This window comes from Oncorhynchus tshawytscha, linkage group LG03 (genome assembly GCF_018296145.1).
Source record: "Oncorhynchus tshawytscha isolate Ot180627B linkage group LG03, Otsh_v2.0, whole genome shotgun sequence".
Taxonomy (NCBI): domain Eukaryota; kingdom Metazoa; phylum Chordata; class Actinopteri; order Salmoniformes; family Salmonidae; genus Oncorhynchus; species Oncorhynchus tshawytscha.
The window spans coordinates 18,955,178-18,981,967 of record NC_056431.1 but is presented as its reverse complement, the minus strand read 5'-3'; the positions used below and the strand labels follow the sequence as shown (position 1 = coordinate 18,981,967).

Genomic DNA, 26,790 nt, shown 5'->3' with positions numbered 1-26,790 from the left:
CACTTCTCATCGTTGTTATATAAAACTATTTCACTCGGACTCTGTTGAAATAGCCTATTGTTGAAATGTTTAATGTTCACAATTCGTAACCAGTTGTTGTAGCCAGTCAGTTGCCGATGCGACAGTCGAATGATGTGCTCACGGACACTTTCAGCAGAGCAGCAAAGAGAGTTGCAAGAAATCTTACATATTTTATGTCGACATACAAACACATCTCCGATTCCTTCATAGTTGTACGTAGCAAGCAACGCATTCTATTTACATGTTTAAAAAAAAAGTTAATTAAGCTGCTGCTGTTATTTGATTATAAGATGATCACGTGATATACTGCTATCAGGTCTTGAGTCCTCCGCTCCAGGTTGAAGTTTCCCCTAGGATCAACTTCCCCTCCCTCAATCCTGACCTAAACCATTATTAGGAAAAATGTAAAACTGACCAAAGGTCAGCGTCTAGAGGCAACTTCACCCTACACGCTTGATCCCTGGCTCAAAGTTTTCCATGAAGCTTGATCCCTGGCTCAAAAGGGCCCCTGGATAGATTGCTCTAGCTACTCATCAATTAATGTGTTATTGATCATGTTTTCTCCAATAGATCCTCTGTGACCTGTCACCCCCACAAATAGCTAACAGATTGAATGTGAATTGAAGTTTTTTTTTTTCATCTACTGAACATCTACCATTCCAGTGTTTAATTGCTATATTGTATTTACTTCGCCACCATTGCCTATTTATTGCCTTACCTCCCTTATCTCACCTCATTTGCAAACATTGTATATAGACTTGTTTTTCTACTGTATTATTGACTGTATGTTTGTTTACTCCATGTGTAACTAACTCTGTGTTGTTGTATGTGTCGAACTGCTTTGCTTTATTTTGGCCAGGTCGCAGTTGTAAATGAGAACTTGTTCTCAACTAGCCTACCTGGTTAAATAAAGGTGAAATAAAATAAATATAAAAAAGGTATTCAGTCATACCAGTGTATTCGTTCAATTTGAATTGGATTCTATGTCATAAAACAGTTAAATTACTTATACAATTTACTTTTTTAAAATTTCAGCTACTATTGCCTCTTTCACTATTGGCTTTCCGGGCCACTGCGCATGCCCTGACGCTCCCCATGACACCCCAGGGCAAGCAGGGACATGAAGTGGGCATGCTGAAGCCAGAGGAGTTCTTGGAGAACAAGAGTCAGAGCTCACTGCTGGGAAACATGTGAAACCCAAAAAGCAGCATGAGATCTGGAGTCTGGGCAAGGTAAAGGTGTGCATACTACTTTACATATATGGATATGCATACTACTTTACATATATGGATGTGCATACTACTTTTGTATATATACTGCTGATTCAAATAAGCATTTCAGTTGTGGATACTGATCTGTTCATCTCTCTCCACAGTTGGTGAAGCAGCTTTGTGACCTGACAGACTGCAATAGTGTGGTGGATGTGAGCTCTGGACAGGTAACCTAATATTCAGTCTTGTTATCAGACCTAGGAGTCACACAATATTACTTTTTGTAATCTGCCTAACAATGAGATTTGTCACGGTATATGATTTGTCACAATGTTGTATATCCCTACGGGTCTCCCTAGGGCCATTTGACTTGTTTCTTGTCGTTTGGGCTCGGTCTGTCTGTGACTGGAATTGAGGCTGATCCCACTCTAGTTTCCATGGCATCCAAATATGATGGACAGCTTCTGTGGACGCTGGAGAAGGAGCGGCAGAGGAAGGTAATGCACCAGAACGCTCAGTAGTAAAGTGCAAGAAAGGCCCAGTTGACTAGGATTTTTTTGGAAGAAAGAGTGAAGCAATTTGGTGAATATTGCTAATATGCAATATGATGAAGCATTAAATATTTTTACTGCTCATACTCTTTCAGAATGGACCTCCCCTCTCTAGATCTGGCCCCTCACCCTATCATGTGGCTGGCTGGGTCAACCCCAAAGCATCAAGCAGGTAGGAAATGGTAACTGTGTCTGTGAGGATCAGACCACTCTGGCTGGACTCAGTAAGAAGAGACAGCGGGGGGTACATGTCAGAAGCTGATCAGCAACATGGGCATGGAGACTAGACTGTGTTGACTGCAGAATCAGAATTCCTGGGTTGTTGAGACAATGGCCAGGCTGCATCCCCGCTCAAGAATAATGACAATGCATGTACAAACTCTTTTACTAGTGTAAAACATGAACCCCGGTCTAGCTCACTCTCGTTTCCAAAACGTCTCTGCAAGACTAAAGCCGGACAAGGCCCATATGTCCACCTACTCTGCCAAGAGTGTTCATCCACTGAAGTTGTTGTCTGCCCTGTGGAAGAGGGGCAGGGATGTCCAGATTTCGTCCTAACAGGCCTCCATGCCTGCGGGGACCTTAGAGTCACCCTACTTCTCCACTTTGCCAGCTGCCCTCACATTCATGGCGTCACCTCAGTGGCGTGCTGCTACATGAAGATCACCACCAGCTAGAACCCAAACCCCCCTGGCCTCATAGCCCGTCCCCTTTCCCCTTTGCCCACCAATGAGACATGTCACTCAGAGTTTGGCTACCCTATGAGCTCCTCGGTGCAGGGATTGCCAGGACACCAGCTGTCCTATAAAGCGCAGGAGTGGGTGTGTCACGCCATAGAGGACTACGTGCACAGGCTGCGGGAGGAGAGTGGGTTGCTAAGGATGCACTGTTATCGGGCAACCCTGAAGACAGTTATCAGTCCAGGCGATAAAGAAAGCACATCTACTACCCTTTACAGGGTGAGTGTTTACACAAGTTTGTATCCATACCTCTTCAGTCTGTATCATTAGGCAGCAGCTTTCACTGTATGTTAGGATGAAAACCTAAGAAATACATCCTTGCATTTCTCAGAAAAACCTTTACTATTTGGTATTATCCTTGTGTATAATGATAATCATTTTGATGATCACATTTAGGAATTCAATATCTGCGTTCTCTCTATGTAGCCTTTAGGTCAAACATGATCATCTATCTTATATGTACCCCTGACCCCCTCTCACAATGTACCCACAGGTATGCCCGTCTGGGTCTGCCCCGCGTTGGCCTGCCCCTGGACACCTGCAGAGTGGGGGCCATGCTGAGGCAGGAGAGTCGTGTGGTGGTATACTTCAGCCTGGCTCTGCTACTGGCACCGGTGGTGTAGACTCTGGTGCTGCTGGACAGGATGCTATACCTTCAAGAGAAAGGTGAGGAAATGTACAGAGACTGTGTGTTATCAGATCTTGTATCTGGATTCCATACATCTTTTTTTTGTTGTGAGTGCAGTGCTAACAGTAAAGGTGTTATTTGTTATTGCTTGATTGTTGGTGTAGGTATAAAGAGTCAGCTGGTGCCACTCTTTGACCCTGCTTTCTCTCCCTGAAACCTGGTACTGAAGCAGCCGACAAGGGACAAAGAGGCTGAGTGTACTCTTCCATAACCAAGGACATCTCTAAAATCGTGTGTTGTGTTCAGAGTTTACTCCCTTACTCATTGGTGCTCAAAGACTTTGGAGTGGAAGTTTAGAAGTGAGTATCTGTGTCCGAATATCCGTACTACATACTTAAACTGCATACTATGTACTCATTGTCGCAAACTATTTTGCACGTACCGTTTAGTAAAAAGTATGCCACGGCCACAACGCAGTAGCGGCTCCTGACTGGCTGAGTAGGTGGGGCGGTGCAGAGTACGGGTGGATTTTTCAAAATTCAAAAGACATGCAGTAATTAACCAGCCCATTTCCAATTCAGTTAATTTCTCTAAACTTTGAATAGTCATGACGTTATAGTTGTCTTGATGTCCTTTGGGTGGTGAACCATTCTTGATATACATGGGAAACTGATGAGTGTGAAAAACCCAGCAGTGTTGCAGTTCTTGACACAAACCGGTATGACTGGCACCTACTACCATACTCTGTTCAAAGGCACTTTAAATCTGGTTTTGGTTTCGTTAATATATTTAGTGAAACCCAAGTGCATATATACATTAAATCAAATACCCTAGTACACACACCAACATTTTTCAAATGTTAAAATCAACAAAAAACGTAGACATGCTGGTGCATCGCAGATTCAAAACTGTTGGACAGCAACAGAAAACTAAAGCACTGATAATTGGGATCGAGATCAGAATGACTGCTAAGGCCTTCAAACCTAAAACAATCCATGTGTTCAAATCAAAAGGCCTGATTAACATGACAATAGCGGAACACATCCCGAGTCCCCGCTACTGACGCATTAAAACATCTAAAGATGGTTTAGTTTAAAAGCTCTGATGAACAATACTTTAATGAGAACAGAAATCCACTTTGGGTAAATCAATGTTTTCAAAAGATGTAGCCTGATGCAGCAACACGCACCATCATTTTAAAGAGAACAAAAACTACTTGGCCTACAGTACATTTGAACACCGCAGAAGCTTTGCTATTTGACATCTTCCCAATTAAGTTGCCTAATTTTGGTCCTAGTTCTCCAAGTAGCCAAGCACTCACAGCCCACCTCTTCCAATGCACTGTGGAAAAATGTGCATCGAATTCTACTAGATGACCTGAAATTAGTAACATTTAAGCCATACCTGATTTTTGAAAATTACATACTATAAAAAAAATTTATACTGAGAATGCATCATGCACAATTGCATTGTTTCGTGTTTTGGTTCATTTTGATAGCACATCCCCATATCTGGTTGTCAAAGCTGAAATAAGTATGACATCTGCGCATTTTAAAGTATACTGGATTTTCAAGATGGCCTATTTAGAACGTAAGTATTGGTATTCGGACATGGCCAGAGCCAAATGACTAATATTTCACAGAATGTGGAAAGAACACAACCATACATGTAATGCAATTGCTTTTCCATATTGTCTGGACAAAATTGCTAGAGAATGTACCCCATTTCTGGCAAATTGTATAAATGAAGACTAGTATTTAGATTTCACCTGATGAATCCTTAATTTTCCAAAGCCTGTTTCTAGTGGTCTCACTAGTTTTGAAGGCTGCTTGAAATAGTTTAAGGTGGCAAATTTCTCACAGCAGCAGTCATACATGAAACCCTGACATGTTGCTCAGTGCACGCTCTTAAGTTACAGGAAGTGTTCAACGCAAATGGCTGAAGCATCCAGACTCCAGTATTAAGTTGTCAGAGACTGCAGTGTTCTGTTGCCAACACAGGCTCTAAAGCAAATCTATTTTACATGGATTTAAATCAAGCTTTGCATTTCATTAAGATTTAGGATGCAGCCAGTTTCCCCAGTCTGCTGTGTGGGAACTCGTTTTTTTCCCTTCCTCTCTGGAGCTTTGCAGTGCACACCTGAGGGGAAGTCACTTTGGAAGTTAGTTTAGAACCATGTTTGGCTAAAAGTGTTGTGCATTTCAGTACAAAGCCTTCCCTAAAATGTTGGGTGCGGTTTGCCATGGTTAAGCATAGGTGGCAGACCAGGGGCCATATGAAGAATCTCAGTACAAGTGCTTTTTTATGATCAAGTCCCTACCGTCCATGTAATCTTATTCACAGATCAAAAAAGCAAAACTGATCCTAAATCAGCACTCCTACTCCGAGACGATTGATTCATACGGCCCAGAGTTCATGCAAAAGACATGTACCAGTAACACGCATTCAAGTCAAATGAGCTGAGTAACATTTAGAAAGACAGCAATGATCACCTTCATTGATCTGAGCAGAATGTTAACTACTAGTGCAATAGTACACAGAATCCTGCAATGGACTGGGCAGTTTCACTCCAGAAGCAATCATTTTACAACAGTGAAAAGAGCCTTTGTTAGAAATTACCATTATGTGACAAGAATATTGAAACATTTGCCTTTGTCAAAAAGATAGTCATTTCAATCAAATGAAAGCATACGTTTGTTTTATTAACAAGAAATAATGAGTAGAAAGTTGGTCACAGACTGTTCTCTCCCTCTCCCCCCCACTCATTCATTCAGGCCCTCTACAAAGAACTCGTTACAGGCCACCGTCAGCGCAACAACCAAGACGACAAACTCCTGAAAGTCCACTTCGCCATCTTTGTTTTCATCCAGATCACTCATGATCTTCTCTACTACCATAGGGTCCTTGCATGCCTGAGAGAGGAGTAGAAACAGTTAATGCATTGAAAGGTAGGCCAAGACCAGAAGCAGCCACATGACACTTGGAACAATTGTAGATAAGAATTGGAATAAGCAATGCGCAGGAAATTGCACAAAGCCAATCAGACGGAAAGATTGATCTCATGCCATTGTTATACCCATCAAATAATTTCATATCTATGAAATGTCTAGGTGATGTCATTTCTAGGCAAGGCCATTGTATTATTTAAATGATTCTAATACAATATGTTGTGAAGGTGATGCTCCCACAATTGTTCAATAAATCAAGACTTCTCCAATTCTTGCATGTATGACTTGCTTTGGGGCAGCTTTAAAATTTGGTTTATGTCTACTTAAAATGTAATTGAACAGAATGTCATTGAAACCACATAGCCCTCCCCTGGGCAGCATTAGGAATCAAACTCACCGCCAGGAATTCACTCAGTTCACCCTGCAATAGATTCTTCAGCTCAACTTTGCTCAGCTTGTACTTGTCCCCTTCTTTTGAGGAGTATGAGTGGAACACTTGAATTAGCCCCTCCATTGCACTCTCGAGTTTGGAACCCATTTTACACTGCTGTGAAAACCTAAAAGAAATGTAAGGGACAGGTCAATCCATGACAGTGTATAAACTGTATGGACAATTAGATTTTACAGTAGAAGTCAATTTGCATGAAGTGAACTCCTTACTGGTTCCTGTTTATTTTTACATGAAACATTTGTCAGTGTGTAGAATATTGTAAACTGTATGCAACAGCCACTGGGGCCCTTTTTTTTTTTTGCATTTAATCCAGTTCAAAATGATCATGTGGGTGGTTAAATTCTATCCCCCTTTCAAATGTGGTCTTTGAAAAAAAAAAAGAAGTCAATTCTCAATTATGATCTAGACAGGCATCCGATAACTAGCAACCCATGAATTAAGATTTTTAAATAAAACAACTCCAGCAGCAACTAGGATTGAAAAATATTGATCCAAAGGAGAATGAGATGTAGCTATTGGTTGTCCTGGTGAGCACACTTCAACGATACAGCCCTGGTGGGCCTAGAGGAAACAGTCATACCTTGCTGTTCTCAGGGGGTCCATGATAAACCGTCAAAAAGGATTGGTTGTCTCAGTAAGGTTATAGATGGTTTCACAAGCTATAAAATTGTCATCCCCAGACACAAATGTATCCCATTCTTTCGTGATGTGTGCAGCTATCCTAGTAATTCAAGCTCTGAAGGGGGTAGGCCTAATGTTTGATGCATCTAAAGCACACAACACCCCTGAATCAAGCATTATTTGATAAGTTTAGATTGTGTGGTTCTGTTCCTTACAAATGTGATCAGCTCTGTGAAAACACCCTCATTAAAACACCACGGGCTGTTGAGGCAATTGGACTGAAAGTACACGAGTGAACAAAACATAAGGAACACCTGCTCTTTCAATGACACTGACCAGGTGAACACCATTATCCCTTATTGATGTCACTTGTAAATCCACTTCAGTGTAGTTGAAGGGGTAGAAACAAGTTAAAATAAGGATTTTGAGTCTTGAGAATGTGTGCTATTGAGGGTGAAAGAGCACAAAAGACTTGTTCAAATTAACAGGTGCCAGGCGCACCAGTTGGAGTATGTCAAGAAATGCAACGCTGCGCAATCGTTTCCCCGTTTGTATTAAGAATGGTTCGCCACACAAAAGGACATCCAGCCAACTTTACAGAACTGTGGGAAGCGTCGCCATCAACATGGGCCAGCATCCCTGCGGAAAGCTTTTTACCTTGTAGAGTTCGTCGACCTCGACGAATTGAGGCTATTCTTAGGACAAAAGGGGAAGGTCTACCTAATATTTTGTACAATGTGTGTAGTTGTTATTCCAGTCAGTATAGGCCCAACGCACATTTGCTGAAACTTTTTGTAGGCCTAGTTTAAGCCAATTATAAAACAGATGGCAAATTGTGCAATTACCAAAAGAGAACCACTATAAAATAGAATCCCAATGCTAGAGTCCCCCAAAAAAGGACATTTGATTTCTCTCACCTGACTGTTCCTAGACCGTCATTGAAAATAAGAATTAGTTCTTTAACTGACTTGCCTAGTTAAATAAAGGTATAACAAATAAAAACAGGTCCGCTACTCACCTCAAAGCTGATGACAAACGAAGCAGAAGTGGCGTTGACTCTCATCTTACCTGTTTTATGCATCTCACCTGAGACAAAATTCAAATCAGGCGCCTCCCACCGGTGAAACCTACAACGTCACGGATGCAAATGACACAGGTATGCCTAATTAATTTAACCATGTAAGGTTACATTTCGCGGTGCAACTACTAATTATAAGTATTATAGAATGTATTAGCCTATCGCATAAACAAGACGGTATCAGTATACAGTCGTATAGGCTGTATTTAACAACGACGTCTTGAAATGATGGGACCTATTGGTTTAAAGCAACTAAAAAGACCGACTTCCATTCCGAGTTTAGTTGCAGCGGAAACCGTTTACGGTTTAAGAACCACACTGATGCACTCAGAGGAAACGGTAACGGGACCTACCTGAATTTGTCCAATAGAAACTCTTGCAAAACGTTTACCGTTTGGCGTCGGCTAAATGGTTTCTGTTGCAAAACGTTTTGCAACAAAATTGGCGTAATGAATGAATATACCGCATGTAACATTTATTCTAGTGCATTACATGAGCCATTGGACGTACCCTTTAGCCTTCTGAGGGAAATGCCGTGACAATTCCCAAATGCTCTGTCTAAACGCAAATAGGCCTATACCTCGCACGAAGAGATACTGTTTTGGAAATATTTGGAATAACTTTCACATCAGTGAGATGGTATTTATGAAAAAACAAAAGGCTAAATGACTACACACCTTTTTAGGATTAGAGGTCCATGCAGGGCTGCCATATTTCCATGTTATAGCGCTTATTTAGGCCTACGGAAGACAGAGGCGACCGTGAGAAGTGTGCAGGGGGGCATGAGACAAAGGAATATGCAGTATCGGTGAAAACAGTTGTGTGTTAACTGTGGGGGTACCCATGGTGCTGAGGATCAGAAGTTTCCAGTGATAGAAAGGCAGGCTGAAGTTGCTTGGATCAGAGTAGTACAGAAAGTTTGGTATGCCGAGACAGTGAAGAGAGTAGAAGAGGAAGATGGGTACAGGGCTAGAGATCCTAAGATGATCCCTGTGAGCAGGCTGTGGCCAATAGAGAGTGAGGCATAGCCATGGTTATCAACTGTACCTCAGGAATGGAACGTAAATCACACAAAATAGATGTTGTGGTGGCAGCTGCAGACAGGTACTTGGGTGTATGAGATTTTACTGCAGTTGAGTTACAATGTGTGTTGAATGATAGTGTCTCGTCCTCCCAGGATGTCAGCCTGGTGTAGGATTCAGATGGAGCCAAGTAGTGGAAAAGTTGTGAGGTTTTTAATGGATGTAAGGTTAGTTGGTCCCTTTTCCCTGTCCCCTTCCCTTTTTGTGTCAAAGTGTAATGAATTCACACTCCAGAACAGTAGGTGGAAACACAGGGCTAGATAAGAGAAATAGATGAATAGGGAGTCCGTGACCGTCCTCACACTCCAATACAGTAGGTGGCGGTGTATGCACCTTTCAGTTTGTTGCGGTCCTCCAATACAAATTTGAAGAAGACGACTGACTGAAATTTGAAGAAGACGACCTGTTCTAATTAATTATTTATTTATTTTTTAACCTTTATTTAACTAATTAGCTATCGAAGCGTCTCCTAACAATTGTGTGTAATAGTGTTGTAACTGAAAAATACTGCCGCCTGCAACTGTGTTAAAACCGGTTAAAACATTGTATATTAAGTGTTTATTCAGCATTTGTGAAATTATTTTGATGTGAAAGTGGAAGGCTTTATGTTTCCAAAACCATATCGCAAGGTATAATTATTAACGTTTCTAAACGTTAAAACAGAGCGTCGGGAGTAGTTCACATGGAGCCAGCTGTCTTCCATACACATCTGCTGAGAACCCAAGACAGGGACCAGCTGTAAGTAGAGAGGAAGAGGTGAAGCAAGAGGTTTTACTCCGCCCAAAATCTGTCCACGAAAAATAAGCCCATGAATTTCTGCACAAATCGTCAGAAACCATCTCAGGGAAGCTCATCCGCGTGCTCGTCATCCTCAGCAGGGTATTGACCTGACTGCAGTTTGGAGTCGTAACCAACTTCAGTGGGCAAATGCTCACCTTCAATGGCCACTAGCACGCTGGAGAAGTGTGTTCTTCACGGAAGAATCCCGGTTTCAACTGTACCGAGCAGGTGGCGTGTATGGCGTTGTGTGGGCGAGCGGTTTGTTGTGAACAGTGCCCCATGGTGGTGGTTGGGTTATGGTATGAGCCGGCATAAACTTTGGACAACAAACACAATTGCAGTTTATCAATGGCAATTTGAATGCACAGAGATATCGTGACGAGATCCTGAGGCCCATTGTCGTGCCATTTATCCGCCGCCATCACCTCATGTTTCAGCATGATAATGCACGGGCCCATGTCGCAATGATGTGTACACAATTCCTGGCAGTACATGACAGTACATTAGCCATGGGATATGACAGTACATTAGCCATGGGATATGACAGTACATTAGCCATGGGATATGACAGTACATTAGCCATGGGATATGACAGTACATTAGCCATGGGATATGACAGTACATTAGCCATGGGATATGACAGTACATTAGCCATGGGATATGACAGTACATTAGCCATGGGATATGACAGTACATTAGCCATGGGATATGACAGTACATTAGCCATGGGATATGACAGTACATTAGCCATGGGATATGACAGTACATTAGCCATGGGATATGACAGTGCATTAGCCATGGGATATTACAGTACATTAGCCATGGGATATTACAGTACATTAGCCATGGGATATTAAAGTACATTAGCCATGGGATATGACAGCAGCAGGTCAGATATGTATATGCCTACTACAGTATGTTCCATACATACACTCTCTCTCTCACACCATTGTCCCTTGCTGGGCACCCAAAATGGTTTGCCAGCATTTATCCCCTCAAATGACATCACATGGAAATAATCTCCCTCTGTATGCTTATGCGCTCATAACAGACTCTAACTACCAAATTCAAATCAGCTGTAGCCAATGAATGAGCCATCTTTCATCACACATGCTATATTCTATGAGATTCTAATTCATTCATATGCTAATGTCCACGTTGACATACAACGCCTGTACTTCTATCCCTTTTCAAGATTACATGCTCTTATGCTATGACTACGGTAGATTAGATAAACACTCAATAAAACAAACACTAATTTAAATGTATATTTGCAGAATACACAACCAAGGGATCAATAAAGTGATAATGCCTGAGAAGCCGTAGTTTCTAGGATATGTTGGCAAAGGTGTTAGGCCTGATATGTGGTAACTGTCTATGTGGTCAGAATACAGACCTCTGTCATAAGTATTTGCATGTCATATACTTTGCGTATTACTTTGTAGGCTATACTTTACTTAACCTTCCAAGATTAGACAGCTCCAGGACAAATACTGCAAGTCTGGTGGAAGTCGTTCATCGAGGCTTGGCCATGTCAAGGCCACAAAAGCGGGCTCTGCGGAGTGCGTTTCCAAGGTGATCTCACTTAAGTAGATGTCAACTTGAGTGACCCAGAAAAAAGAGCACTCACCTTTCCCTTTTGTGTAGGAAACTAAAGCCACCATCTCTCATTACTGTGCAGAGAAGCAGAACCAACTATTAGAATCTCTTACAGCCTGTGCAATCTTGAACTTAATTGTACCTTCAATTATCTTGTACAGTTCACACCTATTATACCAGAATACTGAAAATACAGGTAGCAATGATAATGCACATGGGATTTAAAATGAGTAGAGTGATAACATGTTTTCTTCTTATGGAACAGTAGTGGAGAGGGTAGCAAGTTTTAAGTTCCTCGGCATACACATCACAGACAAACTGAATTGGTCCACTCACACAGACAGCATCGTGAGGAAGGCGCAGCAGCGCCTCTTCAACCTCAGGAGGCTGAAGAAATTCGGCTTGTCACCAAAAGCACTCACAAACTTCTACAGATGCACAATCGAGAGCATCCTGGCGGGCTGTATCACCGCCTGGTATGGCAACTGCACCGCCCTCAACCGTAAGGCTCTCCAGAGGGTAGTGAGGTCTGCACAACGCATCACCGGGGGCAAACTACCTGCCCTCCAGGACACCTACACCACCCGATGCTACAGGAAGGCCATAAAGATCATCAAGGACATCAACCACCCGAGCCACTGCCTGTTCACCCCGCTGTCATCCAGAAGGCGAGGTCAGTACAGGTGCATCAAAGCCGGGACCGAGAGACTGAAAAACAGCTTCTATCTCAAGGCCATCAGACTGTTAAACAGCCACCACTAACATTGAGTGGCTACTGCCAACACACTGTCAATGACACTGACTCTACTCCAGCCACTTTAATCATGGGAATTGATGGGAAATGATGTAAATATATCACTAGCCACTTTAAACAATGCTACCTTATATAATGTTACTTACCCTACATTATTCATCTCATATGCATACGTAGATACTGTACTCTATATCATCGACTGCATCCTTATGTAATACATGTATCACTAGCCACTTTAACTATGCCACTTGGTTTACATACTCATCTCATATGTATATACTGTACTCGATATCATCTACTGTATCTTGCCTATGCTGCTCTGTACCATCACTCATTCATATATCCTTATGTACATATTCTTTATCCCCTTACACTGTGTATAAGACAGTAGTTTTTTTTTGGAATTGTTAGTTAGATTACTTGTTCGTTATTACTGCATTGTCGGAACTAGAAGCACAAGCATTTCGCTACACTCGCATTAACATCTGCTAACCATGTGTATGTGACAAATAAAATTTGATTTGATTTGATTTGTTCTGTGCTCAGATGGCAATTTCTGTAAATAGCCAGCACATAATACATTTTGATTTAGTCTGGGTAGCCATTTTCTCATTTAACAATTGGAAAAACACAAAAGGAGACATACTAGAATAGGAACTGTAGTGGTTCATTTTTTTTACTATCAAATGAGGAGAGACAAACTTATCACACAAGTCAGAGTTATACTTACACTAAATATTTAATCACTTATTAATAAGGGAGCAGGTGAATACAACGCACACATATAAAGTGAATCAATTGAGTGCTCTACGATAATGATGGCTGGTCGACGATTCACGATCAAATGATTCGTTGAGAGCCCCGAGACAAAAGTACAAAGGTATTTTATAGCCCAGATACACCCCTTTCAACCTACATGACAAACAAAAGATGTATAGAATGGGTCACAAGGTTAAGATTTGAATGAAAGATACCTATAATACATAGCAGACAGTATCTGCTGTGTCAACAGTTTTCATTGTATAGAGACCAGTGTCTGTCCCTCCGACTCCAAACTGGAACCATCTCTCCCTGGTACCATATAGAACAGAAACATTAACTCATGTTCTGGAATGCTCTTTGGGTTTTATCACCCAAAATACATTGTAAATCTCCTGTCAGTGTTATCTCCCAGAGGATCATCCTCAGTAGAACACACACACAATAGTTAAGAATACTCTATTCTGTTGCATAGAACAAACACTTGATACAATAAAAGTATGTTTGTTGTCTTGCTGGGCATATAACTACACGCAGATGCTGTTTGTTATATCATGTCTGACATCTGCCAGTTTCTGTGATATAAGTCTGATCTCTTCCTCAAGACACACACACACAAACTTAAAATGACTTCCTGAAAATGTAAAAGGGTGTCATCTATTGGTCAGTTGTATATATTGCCAGGTTTCACAAAGCAGCCCTTCACACTGATATTGTAAAACAGAATTACACTGCATTTTAACACATCCCTATTTCTAAATACCCACTCAACAGTCAAAACAACACTGTTTTATTAGAGTTATTGGCATAAATTAATTTGCATTAGGCAAGCAATGTTATGATAAGCAATTAACTAATTTGTTATTTACTTAATTAGTAAATACCATTCACATTAACAATAACATTCACATGTACATTAAAGCAGGTATAGAGTATAGAAAAGTAAAAAATATTTAGGAAACTATATTTCATTATTGTATTTATCTTGTTTTCAACATTTGAACCATCACATTTTTTTCAATATTACTGGACATGAATACATTGCATAAGCTACATTTTTAATTCTAAACAACTGTCATTTAACATGCAGTCCCCACTGGTTCCGTTTTCGTATGAGATTTGTGGCTTGCGTGCCTTTTGACATGGCAGAGACGATTCTACATGGCATGTGTATGTGCACACAAAATGTCATTCGTTTTGGATAAAAGTGTCTGCTAAATGGCATACATTATGTTTAAGGCTTTGCATTTAGTCCAAAAAGTGTGTTCCTTTGCTGTGTTTTTCCCCCCTCAGTATTACTTTAGTGCCTTGTTGCATAAATATGCATATTTTGGGATATTTTTTATTCTGTATATTTGTATTATTATTTTTCTCTGTCATTTAGGTCATTATTGTGCAGTCACTACAATGTTGTTGATCCATCCTCAGTTTTCTCCCATCACAGCAATTGAACTCTGTAGTTGTTTTAAAATGCAATGGCCGCATGTTGACATCCCTAAACAGTTTCCTTCCTATCCTGCAGCTCAGTTCAGAAGGACGACTGTTTCTTTGATGTGTCTGGGTTGTTTGATACATCCTCCACAGCATACTTATTAACTTGACCATGTTTAAAGATATATTCAATGTTTGATTTGTTATTTTTACCATCTACCAATCACTGCCCTTCTTGTAGTTCAATCTGTGCTTGAAATTCAATACTTGACTGAGGGACCTTACAGAAGACAGAGGAAAGGGAGGTCATTCAGAAATACCATCAACCCCTATTATTTCACACAGAGTGAGTCCATGGGGCGGCAGGTAGCCTAGTGGTTAGAGTTTTGGACTGGTAACCAAAAGGTTGCAAGATCGAATCCCCGAGCTGACAAGGTAAAAATCTGTCGTTCTTCCCCCAGATCTAGGCCATCATTGAAAATAAGAATTTGTTCTTAACTGACTTGCCTAGTTAAATAAAGGTTTAAAAATTATGTGATTTGTTCAGCCAGTTTTTACTTCTGAATACTTGTGCTTATAAATAAATACCTATACTTCTGTTATTATTATTTTTTTCTCTTTGACATTATGGAGTATTTTGTGTCGATCAATGACACAAAAATGTAATCTATTTCAATCCCACTTTGTAACACAACAAAATGTAAAGAGTTCAAGGGGGAGTAAGCACTGTACATGTCAGAAGGGTGGGTGGCAGACAGATCATGTTATTCACTGACATCATTATGAAACACTTGCTAATGCTACCAGCAGCTTAGCAAACACATTATCTGCTACAGCATGGCCAAGAAGTCACTCAAGCTCAGCACTTCAGAGAGAGATTGGAACACTATACACATTACAAGCTACATGCTTGGCTTATTTTGTCTGATGCCACGGCTACAGGGATTGGTCTTTGCCCATAAAACTCTGCACTTCTCACTGAAAGATTTTCGATCTCCAGAGGAACTACTTTGTGGAGCTCTGCTTCTCTGTCTAAATTTGGCATAGCTATCGCTGGTTTCCCATCCTCTAGAGGGAGCTCTATCACAGGCACAGCACCCACTGAGGATACACTGCTGCTCCTACCACTAAGAGCCTGCTCTTTAGTCACTGTGGGCTTGCCCAGGCAGCTCCTAAGTTGAGCCCAGAAGAAGGTCTGCTGCTTGGCTTGCTGGGGCCACTCTAGGTACGTTTTGGTGTACAGCATCTTCTTGAGCTTACAATACTTGCTGGGCAGAGATTCAGGGTCGATGGGCTCTTTCACCACCAGAATAACATCGCTGAAGGTCTTGCCGATGGCTCTTTGCTGGGCAAAGTAGAGCTCGTAGTTGCACCAATCGCTGTTCACAAAGTGGTGTGACAACACAAATATGACCTGGATTAGGAAACAAAACATTCAGAGGATAGGGTGTATTCATTTAGGCAAATTCACAGTGCAGGAATCAGGATACAAACCTAAACAAAATATAGATCTTACATTTTGGGTTGTTCAATTGACCTTTTATATTTAAAAGTCTAGTACTATTTACTTGTTAAAACACCTCTAACTTGTCTTGGTGGGTCCTCACCCTTACCTTTTCGCTGCTCTCAATATTTTCAATTATGTTGTCGATGATCCACTTTCCTGGCATGAAGTCTCTCTCATGGATACAGAGTCGGTAGGGGGGCTTGCTGTTCTCCAAGCAGGGCAACAACTGGTCCCTGACCCAGTCTGCATCTGGGTGGCTGTAGGAGATAAAGGCATGGTAAACATAGATCTGTGATTTTCCAGATGCTCCTTCCTGATGAGCCCTGTATTTGGCTCTGAGGATCTGATATGTGGCTTTGATGTACCAGGGAACATTGAATATGTAGCATATAAGCATCAACACTAAAACCACAGCTGCAGTAGTAGCCACACAGATGATGATGACCAGTCTGATATCGCAGGCCACGTGACCCGGGAAGAAATTTGCCACAGCGGTATTGAGCAGGGCCTCTGGATGGTAACACTTGTAGTTCTCTGGCCAGTCGCTGATGTTGACCTTCCCCTTGGAAATTGTATGCTGGATGAAGGCATGGAGGTCGCAGGTGCAGTGGAATGGGTTGTTCCCCAACGTCAGTCGAGACAGCTGGGGCATGTCCTGGAAGGAGCCCATGCTGATGAGCCCAAAGGAGTTCCCATCCAGAGCCAGTGACTGCAAGGAGTGACTTCTCCACCCAGAGGGGATGAACTTGATCTTGTTCCCATTGAGCAGGAGCTCCTTGAGGCTGATGGTTTGTTGGAAGTAGGCCATGTCCAGCTGGTCCAGGTCACAGTACGAGAGGTCCAGGAATTGTACTGTGGTGGGCAGACACTGGAAGACACCACTTTCGAATCGGTTGTGGTGAGCGATCACCTGGGTGATGTTCTGCATCCAGTTACAGTTGCGACTCTTCTCAGCAGAGCCCAGCATGTTGTGGCTGACATCCAGGACCTTCAACTGTTTGAACTCCCTGGTCAGGGAGGCTAAGTCCTGAAGGCTGGTCAGTTGGTTGGTGCTGACATTGAAGGAACGAAGAGCCGGCATGGTGCCCCTGTAGTCACATCTCTGGTTGAAGAGGATGTTGTCCTGCAGGCGGTTGTTTGAGATGTCCAAAACCTCCATGTCTTCCATATTAAGCCAGGCATCGCAAGGCACAGAGTTGAAGTTGACATTCTGGATGGACAGCAGTCGGACTTTGTTGAACCATGTGAAGCGCCAGTCAAATCGCAAAATGTCTGGATTACTGATGTGCCTGAGGAGTAAGCAAGAAAAAAATGTAAGCATGAAAAAAACATGGTCAAGATGATGTGGTCAAGATGATAACATAATTGGTATTTTCCCAATACATAGATATGACAAAAGATTTCAATTGATGAAAAAAATACACTTGTGACTAAGAACCTGTATTTGTTTTTGCATCTTCTGGGTAGAAATGTCTGCATAGTGCTTTTGTAATTTAACAGAGTAGAATAAGATATGCTTACCACAAATTTAGTCTACTCAGTGCAAGGTCTTTGATACTGGATCCCAAGCCATTATCCAGAAAGTTGGGCGAGCGAGCAAAGTCAATGTATTGAAGTGTCAGACGTTTAAGGGGGGTGACCTGTAGATTAAACAGGGCCATCCTCATAAGGTTCTCATTGAATTTTCCACGGTGAAAGATGAGCGAATCTACTTTGATGTCTTGCAAACCTCTGAAAATATCCTCATCTCCCATGTAATACATGAACTCAAAGAGGTTCCTGAATTGGATGAGACTGAAAGTCTTGTTGGCCAAGTCTCGTAGAATCAAAGGTAGGAAATTCGGCTTCTGATCTATGGCCATGTCAAAACCCATTCTACCTGTCTGGATTACCTTCAGACTACCCGGCTCATAGTAACTGATATTTGATGAAGTTTTAATGGCAAAGTCCTGCAACTGAATGTTCCTCAATGCCTGGAAGTCCCCTTTCCTTAGACCCTTGACCAAGGGGCCGCCCATGGACAGGGCCTTGAGGTGGGTCAATCTGGAGAAAACGTCAGCTGACAATGTGGCCTGGGTGTAAAGGTTATTCGACATAAGGAGTTCCCTTAGATTGAAGAGGTCCTGCAAGGCGTTGGCAGGGATTTCCTCTAGGGAGTTGTTAAAGATGTTAAGATGCTCCAGGAGGGGGTTGTTGTGGAAGGCACGGTCCTCAATCACAGAGATGTTGTTGAACTGCAGCTCGAGGACACGAAGATGAGGTAGGCGAGAAAAGTAATTAACACGAATGGCATGAATTTCATTGTAGGAGAGATCTATACTTTCAAGCGTGGAAGGAAGGTGCTTCCATGGAACATGATCCAGTTGCTGACCAAGGCAGTTTGCGGAGCGACCAGAGTTGTAGATTTGACATGGGCCTCTCTCATCATTCGAAGCAGGGGTTGGTGAGGCAAGGGCCACAAGAAGTGGCAGACTAAACCACACTAAACCCAGTAGAATCATTGTGTGCATGCACATTTTCGATCTGTAAAAGAATGTAAAAATCTGTCAAGTTTAACAAATTACAAGATTGACAAGATTGTTAACAAACATCTATTACATTCTCTAGGTCTTTATCATTGAAGTTTGACTATAGTCTCCTCTTTACGTCCTTCAATCCTCTATTGCAACTAGAGGAAATAGGGAGGAATAAAAATGGATTTCACTCTGATGTTACCCGTATTTATGTCTGTGCCCAACATTACCCACACATTTCTGTTTCAAAGCCAAGAGAAGAGATTTGTGAAATTTCGCCATGACACTCTTATCTATCGATACATGTTTACATCCATGTTTACCATCACTGTCATGATTATTACAGGTTGAATATTAACATGCTTGCACTGAAGAATGGTCCAACAGTGTGCATCTTTGAAGTTAGGCTTTAGTGTAGAAGTCAGCAAAGTATTGATAAAATAGTCAAAAAAGCAACCAGATCAAGAATACCAACAACCAATAATGTCCTACCTATAATGTATAGTTCTCGCTTTGTGGGCAATAAAATTAGAAAATGGCAACTGAACGTGAGATTTCTCAACACGGACCGTATGGTCAGTTCTGGCATGCACATCACCTGATCTATTGACTTAATTCAAATTTCCATAGCAAAACTAATAAAGGATATATGCCATTCTCAGTGGGCTGTTACCAGGATCCAGATTAAACTTATTTCTGGGCTAAAATGCATGATCAATGGAGAACCTTTAAAGTATTCCTGTGACTAGTCAATTTAAAGATGCATCTTTTAAAATTGTGTAACTGTACCTGTTAGTGGAGGTGATGTTATCTGTTATCTGTTCAAGACCAGCTGATATGTTGATATGCCTTACACAAGGGACTGAACTGCTTTACTGAAATTAAATTTCCTCTTGCAGACTAATTCTCATGGCTGAATGTTTCTACTAACCCTCATAAGACACAGTACTCTGCTCATGGCTGTTAGGTACAATCCCCCAAGTTCTCATAATCCTTTCCTTTATTTATACTACAAACCAAGGGTAACTCACTGTTTTGGCATTACCTTCACGTCGGCAATAAATGTTATTACCATGTAGAACAAACAGTTTTAATAAAATTGTATCCAGTGAGTGGCCAGAAATGAGTAAACATTCATGTCATGAACAAATATGCACTGGCTGCAGATGTACTGCTTCCTTACATTTACACCTGACTTATCACCTACAGCACACTTTCTTCACCAATATTTAAGAAAATAACTGATTGTCATAGATGACATATTCTAACATCTCATCAAATATGTCAGTGAACCCTTTGATTGTTGTCCTATAGCCCAGTGGTTCCCAAACTGCGGGGCGCGGCCCCTAGGCTGAACTCAGTCCGGCTTTAAACTTACTCTTGAAAGTTGTAATAGTACACGATGCAATTGCAAAATTGGGTACTGCATCACCAGTTCCTCTTTTAATGTTAGTCATTGCATACCTTGGAGAGCTATTTATAACTTGTCAGAAATGTCCAGATCAACTAGCCCATGTCAGCTAATGTTTTTTATTAAGGTTTTTTAGCAATATAAAAAAAAAATTGCCAATTGTAGTAATTTTTTTGTCACTCAAATATCAGATGAATACACATTAGACATGGCAGAATGTATAGAATTACAGAACATTTATTTTAAAACTGCAAAATGTTCTTTGCACACCATGACAAAATTAGTAGAATTGCAGGAAATAAGCCTTAAACTTGCAAAATTCTCTCCACCAACAAGAGAGCTGTGAACAGCTAGTGTAGTGCTTGAGGCGTGGAATGTTCCCCAATATTGGAAGGTGGGCCCCGAGTGAAAAAGTTTGGTAACCCCTGCTACAGTAGGTTTGGTACACTAGCAATGTTTTATGATATTTTGAGTAATACCAAGGGATGAACATTTTAATGAAAACATTTTATTTTCAGAAGCCCTTGCTTTTCTCAATAAAGATTCTGGATTATATAAATGTTTTAAATCTTTGGCATATTGTATTTTCTGATACCAAAATGTCTAAGGTATTCAGAGCCTCCACTTTGTTTACTGTAATGTATACATTGGGTAGCATATACATAGGCAATGGCTACTTCCTGGAGACCAGCGATTAAGACTGACCCTTTCAAACTTCAGGTCAGAGTTCTGCTCTTGATATAGAGCTTAATATTTAGATAATGAATTCCTTCTTTCTGCTGGAAGGGTCAATTTATGATGTTTATAATTCATTGGACAGTCTGTTAGACTGCTGTCTTGATCTTGATCTCCTTATCTGATGTGCACCGCCTCCACTGACATTCATATCTGGCAGGGTTCCTTGACTCATAAATATTTACTTACTGTGTGGGGTTGTTGTAATTTAACATAGAGGCAATATGCCCTTCCTTGTTGCTATGCTACGTAGCATCTGCATGTAAAAAAAAAAAAAAAACCTGCATAGCTTTATTGCACAATGATACCTACTGTACCCGTAGTTTAGAGAAGCTTATCGGTTATCTAGCCACCACTGATAGCTATTCCTACAAATGAAGAAAAGATAACAAACATTTCAATAATATTGATTCAGTAAAATGCCTCACATGCATATGACCCCATGACAAAACAATAACCCAGCATAATGACCACCATAAAGCATAGGCCAATCATGAAATGGTTCAATATTAGTATTTATCAATCTTATTGTTATTGTACCAGGAACCCAGGACAATGTGGTCTTCCTCCATTAAAAACTGCTTAGATTAACATTAGACCTTGCAGAGTGATTCAATCATTATCAGCCAACTATAACTGAGTGATTGATTAATGTCCCACGGACCAATGTCAGACCGGATGGTAACTCGTAAATATGACACAATGAGTGGCTGATGAGAAGGATTTTTTACAGGAAAGTAGGAGCTTCCTTCTAAAGCCGGTCTATATTTACTTTGTGTTACTACTTACCACCAGGTCAGAGCAGTCAACCCTGAGCTGTGTGCCTCTAACCTACATGTATAGAGTATTAATAGGCTACAGGAACTCTGTTAGTTAGCCTGGTTAGCCATTAACTCACTGGTTGTGTGCTTCTGAATGTCTAATACTGGAATCAGACGACTTGCCAATCAAGATTGGTCACTCAAATAAGTAGTATATACTTTAGCTTCAGGGAAATGAACATCCGCAGCTAAGCAGTTTATTTAGACAAGCCAGGACAGATGTAAGGCTTAGTTTGGTGCCCAGAAAGCATGTCCAAACAACTTATAAAACCTATAAACCTATTTTAAACCTAGTACTCACCCACTTTTTTTTCATGTAATTTTTTTATTTCACCTTTATTTAACCAGGTAGGCAAGTTGAGAACAAGTTCTCATTTACAATTGCAACCTGGCCAAGATAAAGCAAAGCAGTTCGATAGGTACAACAACACAGAGTTACACATGGAGTAAAACAAACATAAAGTCAATAATACAGTATAAACAAGTCTATATACGATGTGAGCAAATGAGGTGAGAAGGGAGGTAAAGGGAAAAAGGGCCATGGTGGCGAAGTAAATACAATATAGCAAGTAAAACAAATATTTAAAAAAGACACATCCACATCCAGACACATTTGAGACACATCCAAATAAAACTGAGACAAAACAACTTCTGATAGACATAGCATCATATATTCAACTGATAATATTTTCTCAGTAAACATTTCCACATACTTGCTTTATTGCCAATTAGCTATATTGTCTTCAAAGAAACTCCCAAGTTCCACACCAAAAGATAAATATTATCTGTTACCGGTATCTGCTAAAGATAGCTTTCTATATCATATCTACTGTATATCATCTCAGGGATCTACAGTAAGTGGAATGAATGACAGTGGGTCATACCGTCAATAGAATGACTGTGGAGACAATGTAGTGAATTGATGTCTGACTGGTTCCATTTAGTCAATGATTCCTTGAAGTTGACCCTCCTGTCTTGGCATAATGACATCCTCCTAGTGACATAGGCCTACTGAACCCTACGTATCGTCAAAGCGTCTTTGTATGGGAATTACACTGATAAGCATCAGTCCAGCTCTGTAGTAATGCTATTGCTTCACCTTTCAGTAACAATGTTCAGGAGTGGCCATGCCTTGGCACAGAATCACAATGTAAGGCATTTCTCGTAATACTATTACTGTATGGGCACAATGAGTCTCAATGTTAAAAAGACTGCATGTGAAAACGAGTTTTAAAGTTTCCACTTCTTATATATAACCAGGGTTGGGTATGTTACTTTCTAAATATAATCCGTTACAGTTACTAGTTACCTGTCCAAAATTGTAATCAGCAACGTAACTTTTGGATTACCCAAACTCAGTAATGTAATCTGATTACATTTAGATTGCTTTCCCCTTAAGAGGCATAAAAGAAGGCAAAAATGTATGTTACCAATTGAACCACATATATTGCAGGATAAATCAAAGTTCAAGTTTACATATATGGATTTTACTTCATGGGTTGGTTATGTAGACTTCTTCTAACCCATCGCTTTCTACTACATATAATACCATTCAATTATAGCTTTGCATTAAAACCAAAATCTATCAGAATTCCAGTCATTCCAATTAATGTTATAACCTTTGATCTTCAAGAATAGGACTTGGAAATATGGAAGTATAGATTAGCCAAGTAGTTTTACCTCAACATGACACCAAGACTAAGGACTTACTGGCCAGCTCTACTCTGTTGTTTATGATTGTGTTGTCATGCAGGACTGATTGGGCTCAGTGATTTGAGTTTAAAAAAATAAATGCTGCGCTCATGGAATGGCATGCTTTGAGGACTACTGAAAAGTGCTATTTACATGTGAAAAATGAATGCCTGCTGCATTTGTTATAGACCTATTGGTTACCTTTTTGTTGGTGACACTTTGATATCTTGATCATATACAGCTGTTTAAAGGGCAAATCCACAGATGAAACAATAACAAAATGGTTCACCCTGCCTGTTTTGGTAAACAGCTGATGGATGGGCCTGGAGAAATGTAACCGCTCTCAGATTATGGATGCAAGGACTGACCATCCATGATATAAAAAGTATTATTTTAATCATGTTATGTGGCTATACAGTGTTTGTTTACATTTACAATGTTTACAAACATTGGAGTAAAACAAGCATATATTTTGGGTTCTCATGGAGTTTGACAGTTGAACTAAACTCATGAGGCATTTGTAAATTATATTCTTCAAGAATCAATGGATATATATATATATTATATAATGTATAAGTACAAAAATTGATGTAGCAACTACAGATTGCCCCTTTAAGTCTATCAAAAGTGTGAAAATTTGAGCATGTGTCCATTAGGCCTATGGATTTTTGTTTTTTTATCAGCATGGATTAAATTGAGCAATAAAAGCCCCACTTTTATTCCATAGGTTTGGATCTGCACTATGGAGCTGTTACAAGAGCGCATTTTTCACTGGCTGCCCACTGGTTTCAAAAACAATGATTGATAGGCAGCTTAAACGTATTGAATTCAACCATTATTGGGTTCAAATACACATTTAGATTTGTAAACAGCCATCCACAACAACCACAATCCGTAAGGCACAATTTTCTAAATGAGGGAGCAGCAGTGTGATTCACATCAACGCGCTATGTAGATATCAATAATAAGTGATGTCCGTGTCGCTATAGACTACACACCACTGCTGTCATCCTTACGTCCAAGCGTTGATTCAAAATGGATCATCTTTCAATGTCGACAGCAGTCGCACCATTGGAAGACATAGTTTGGAATGTAGCCTACAAAAGCCTATTCCTGCTCTTTTCCCGCGATCTATCTAATACATTTGGTGTGTCATCATAGTGGTTGTCACGCTCTGACCTTTATTTTCCTTTGTTTTATCTTTATTTAGTATGGTCAGGGCTGTGAGTTGGGGTGGGCAGTCTATGTTTTGTGTTTCTATGTTTGGGTTTCTGTTTCGACCTAGTATGGTTCTCAATCAGAGGCAGGTGTCGTTAGTTGTCTCTGATTGAGAATCATACTTAGGTAGCCTGGGTTTCACTGTTGGTTTGTGGGTGTTTGTTTCCATGTCTGTGACCACATGGGACTGTTTCGGTTTGTTGTTCGTTCATGGTCACATTTATTGTTTTGTTCTTAGTGTTCAGTTTGTTTTATAATAAACGATATGGACACTTTCCACACTGCGTTTTGGTCTAATCCCTGCTAGACACCACCATGGTGGTTTGAGTTAGGGCTATCATGGTGGTGTCTCCATTAAAACACAGATGGTGGTTTGAGTTAGGGCTACCATGGTGGTGTCTCCATTAAAACACAGATGGTGGTTTGAGTTAGGGCTACCATCTCAGTGTTTTAATGGAGACACCACCATGATAGCCCTAACTCAAACCAACAGTTACAGCAAGATGCAGTCCATTTACAACCCCAACTCTGATCAGTTTTTACATCGGTAAGAAATGGCACTAATGTAGCCATTTTAAGGGTGAAATGACTGGGTATGATGGTGCATTGATCAGTTATACAGTTCAAAGCTGCTGTTTCTGCCCAAAGGTGACCTTTTTTAATAACTGTCGAGTGTTTCCAGATTTCTACGAAACATTACTCATTAATTACAATGAGTGAAATGGTTTTCCTTCTAAAAAATGGTAATTAAGTATGTTAAAGCACATATTCTGTGTAGGAATGGTGTGGGCGTATGCCGGTCATTAAAAATATGAATACGAGTAGAACTGATTAGCCAGCTCATTCTCCTCAGGAGGGTGATATCATAGTAAGCATTATTTTTTGAGTTGCAAGTTTGAGTTGATTTTTATTTATACTTCGGCCACAAATACTATGCATAGGATGAGGCAACAACATTTGAGTATGAGTTAACAATATTCACTTTTAAAAGTGATTTTAACTGGACAGTTTAAAACTGCAACGTTTTCTCTCATCCTCATGGCAAAATGTGACAAATGGCATAAGATGAGCAATACAATGTGTAGAACTGCAGGAAATTAGCTTTAAAACTGCTCCCAGGTAATGACTTACCCCAACCTAGTCTGTCATGGTACTGTCCATTTGTATGTTTGCTTGGCATGCATACTGTAATGTTATGAGTTTGACTTGAGCTATAGTTTTATTTTTATATAGATATTTAACTTTTTTTTTTATACAGCTTAGTCTCACTGACAGAATCTATTTATCAAGAGAACTGGTCAAAGCTCTTCAATATTATAAGTTGTACCCTAACACATTAACATTAAAGCCATATGTGATGCAATGGCTCAATTGCACAGCTTGCACAAAACCATGGCCCTCACACGAGTCCTTCAATTAGCACAATATTAATGGAGTCAAACGCACCCTCATCCACCTGGCAGATCACTGTGTTGCTGGACTTGAGGGAAATGTTTTAACAGAGTAAAGTTCATGATGGTGACTCCTCCTATAATCACAGTGTGGTTCTATATTTATCTCATACAGCCTGTCTAGGCCTGCTTACTTTAAAAAAAACTCATTTGATTTCTCAGTCACTTGAAAAGTTCACATTTGCATATCTAGATTTTTAAATGTTTTTCCTTGATGCCCGACTGTTTGGTATTTGTAAACTCATCCTGTAGCCTAATAATAGTTACTACTAGCATTTTTTTAGGTAATTTTACACTCAAATATTTAAATGAGTGTAAATGACGCCATCCCCCTTCTCCCTACCCTGAATATCTTTATACTGTTAAAATGATCAACATTCTATATAAAGTAGTCAGACAAACCCTCAGCACTCACCTGAAGATGAAAGATTAGTGAACCAATTCAGCCCTTCAACACTTTAGCATATGTTGTCAGTGACTGATCACGCTTATGAGAAAGGAAGGAAGAAGACCAGCCCTTTATAAGTCTTATTTCCTTCATTGCTCTGTTACGCGCTCAGGAATGTGGTGGATGAAGACATTCCCTTTTCTGCAGGGCAGTGCTTGACTTGGGCAGGAGCTGAGTACCGGTACCTCAAATGTTCTACTACTTGAGCTCCTGCACCTCTTATAGAATATTAGCTCCAAAGTATTGTAGCGCTCCTGCACCTAAATATAAAAGGTACCTGCACCCAAAATGAGTACCGGCACCTATTTCAGTCCAAGTCAAGCGCTGCTGGTGGGGTTTG

General features: G+C 40.5%; 2 protein-coding genes and 1 pseudogene across 2 annotated transcripts; 1 reads left to right on the top strand and 2 right to left on the bottom strand.

Annotated features, from left to right (window-relative positions):
• Nucleotides 1–105: 105 nt before the first annotated feature.
• Nucleotides 106–6,065, top strand: LOC112229333 (annotated as a pseudogene).
• s100a1 (S100 calcium binding protein A1) lies at nt 5,833–8,303 on the bottom strand. Its single transcript, XM_024395178.2, has 3 exons — nt 8,190–8,303; nt 6,497–6,656; nt 5,833–6,063 (listed from the first exon to the last, which is right to left on the bottom strand). Exons 2-3 carry the CDS (start codon nt 6,635–6,637, stop codon nt 5,914–5,916), a joined length of 291 nt encoding a protein of 96 aa, XP_024250946.1. The 5' UTR covers nt 6,638–6,656; nt 8,190–8,303; the 3' UTR covers nt 5,833–5,913.
• A 6,806-nt stretch (nt 8,304–15,109) lies between these two features.
• On the bottom strand, nt 15,110–26,519 carry tlr18 (toll-like receptor 18). The gene is made up of 4 exons (XM_024395154.2): nt 26,418–26,519; nt 17,683–18,684; nt 16,268–17,450; nt 15,110–16,068 (listed from the first exon to the last, which is right to left on the bottom strand). The coding sequence occupies exons 2-4, from the start codon at nt 18,675–18,677 to the stop codon at nt 15,550–15,552; spliced, it is 2,697 nt and encodes an 898-aa protein (XP_024250922.2). The 5' UTR covers nt 18,678–18,684; nt 26,418–26,519; the 3' UTR covers nt 15,110–15,549.
• Nucleotides 26,520–26,790: the final 271 nt, after the last annotated feature.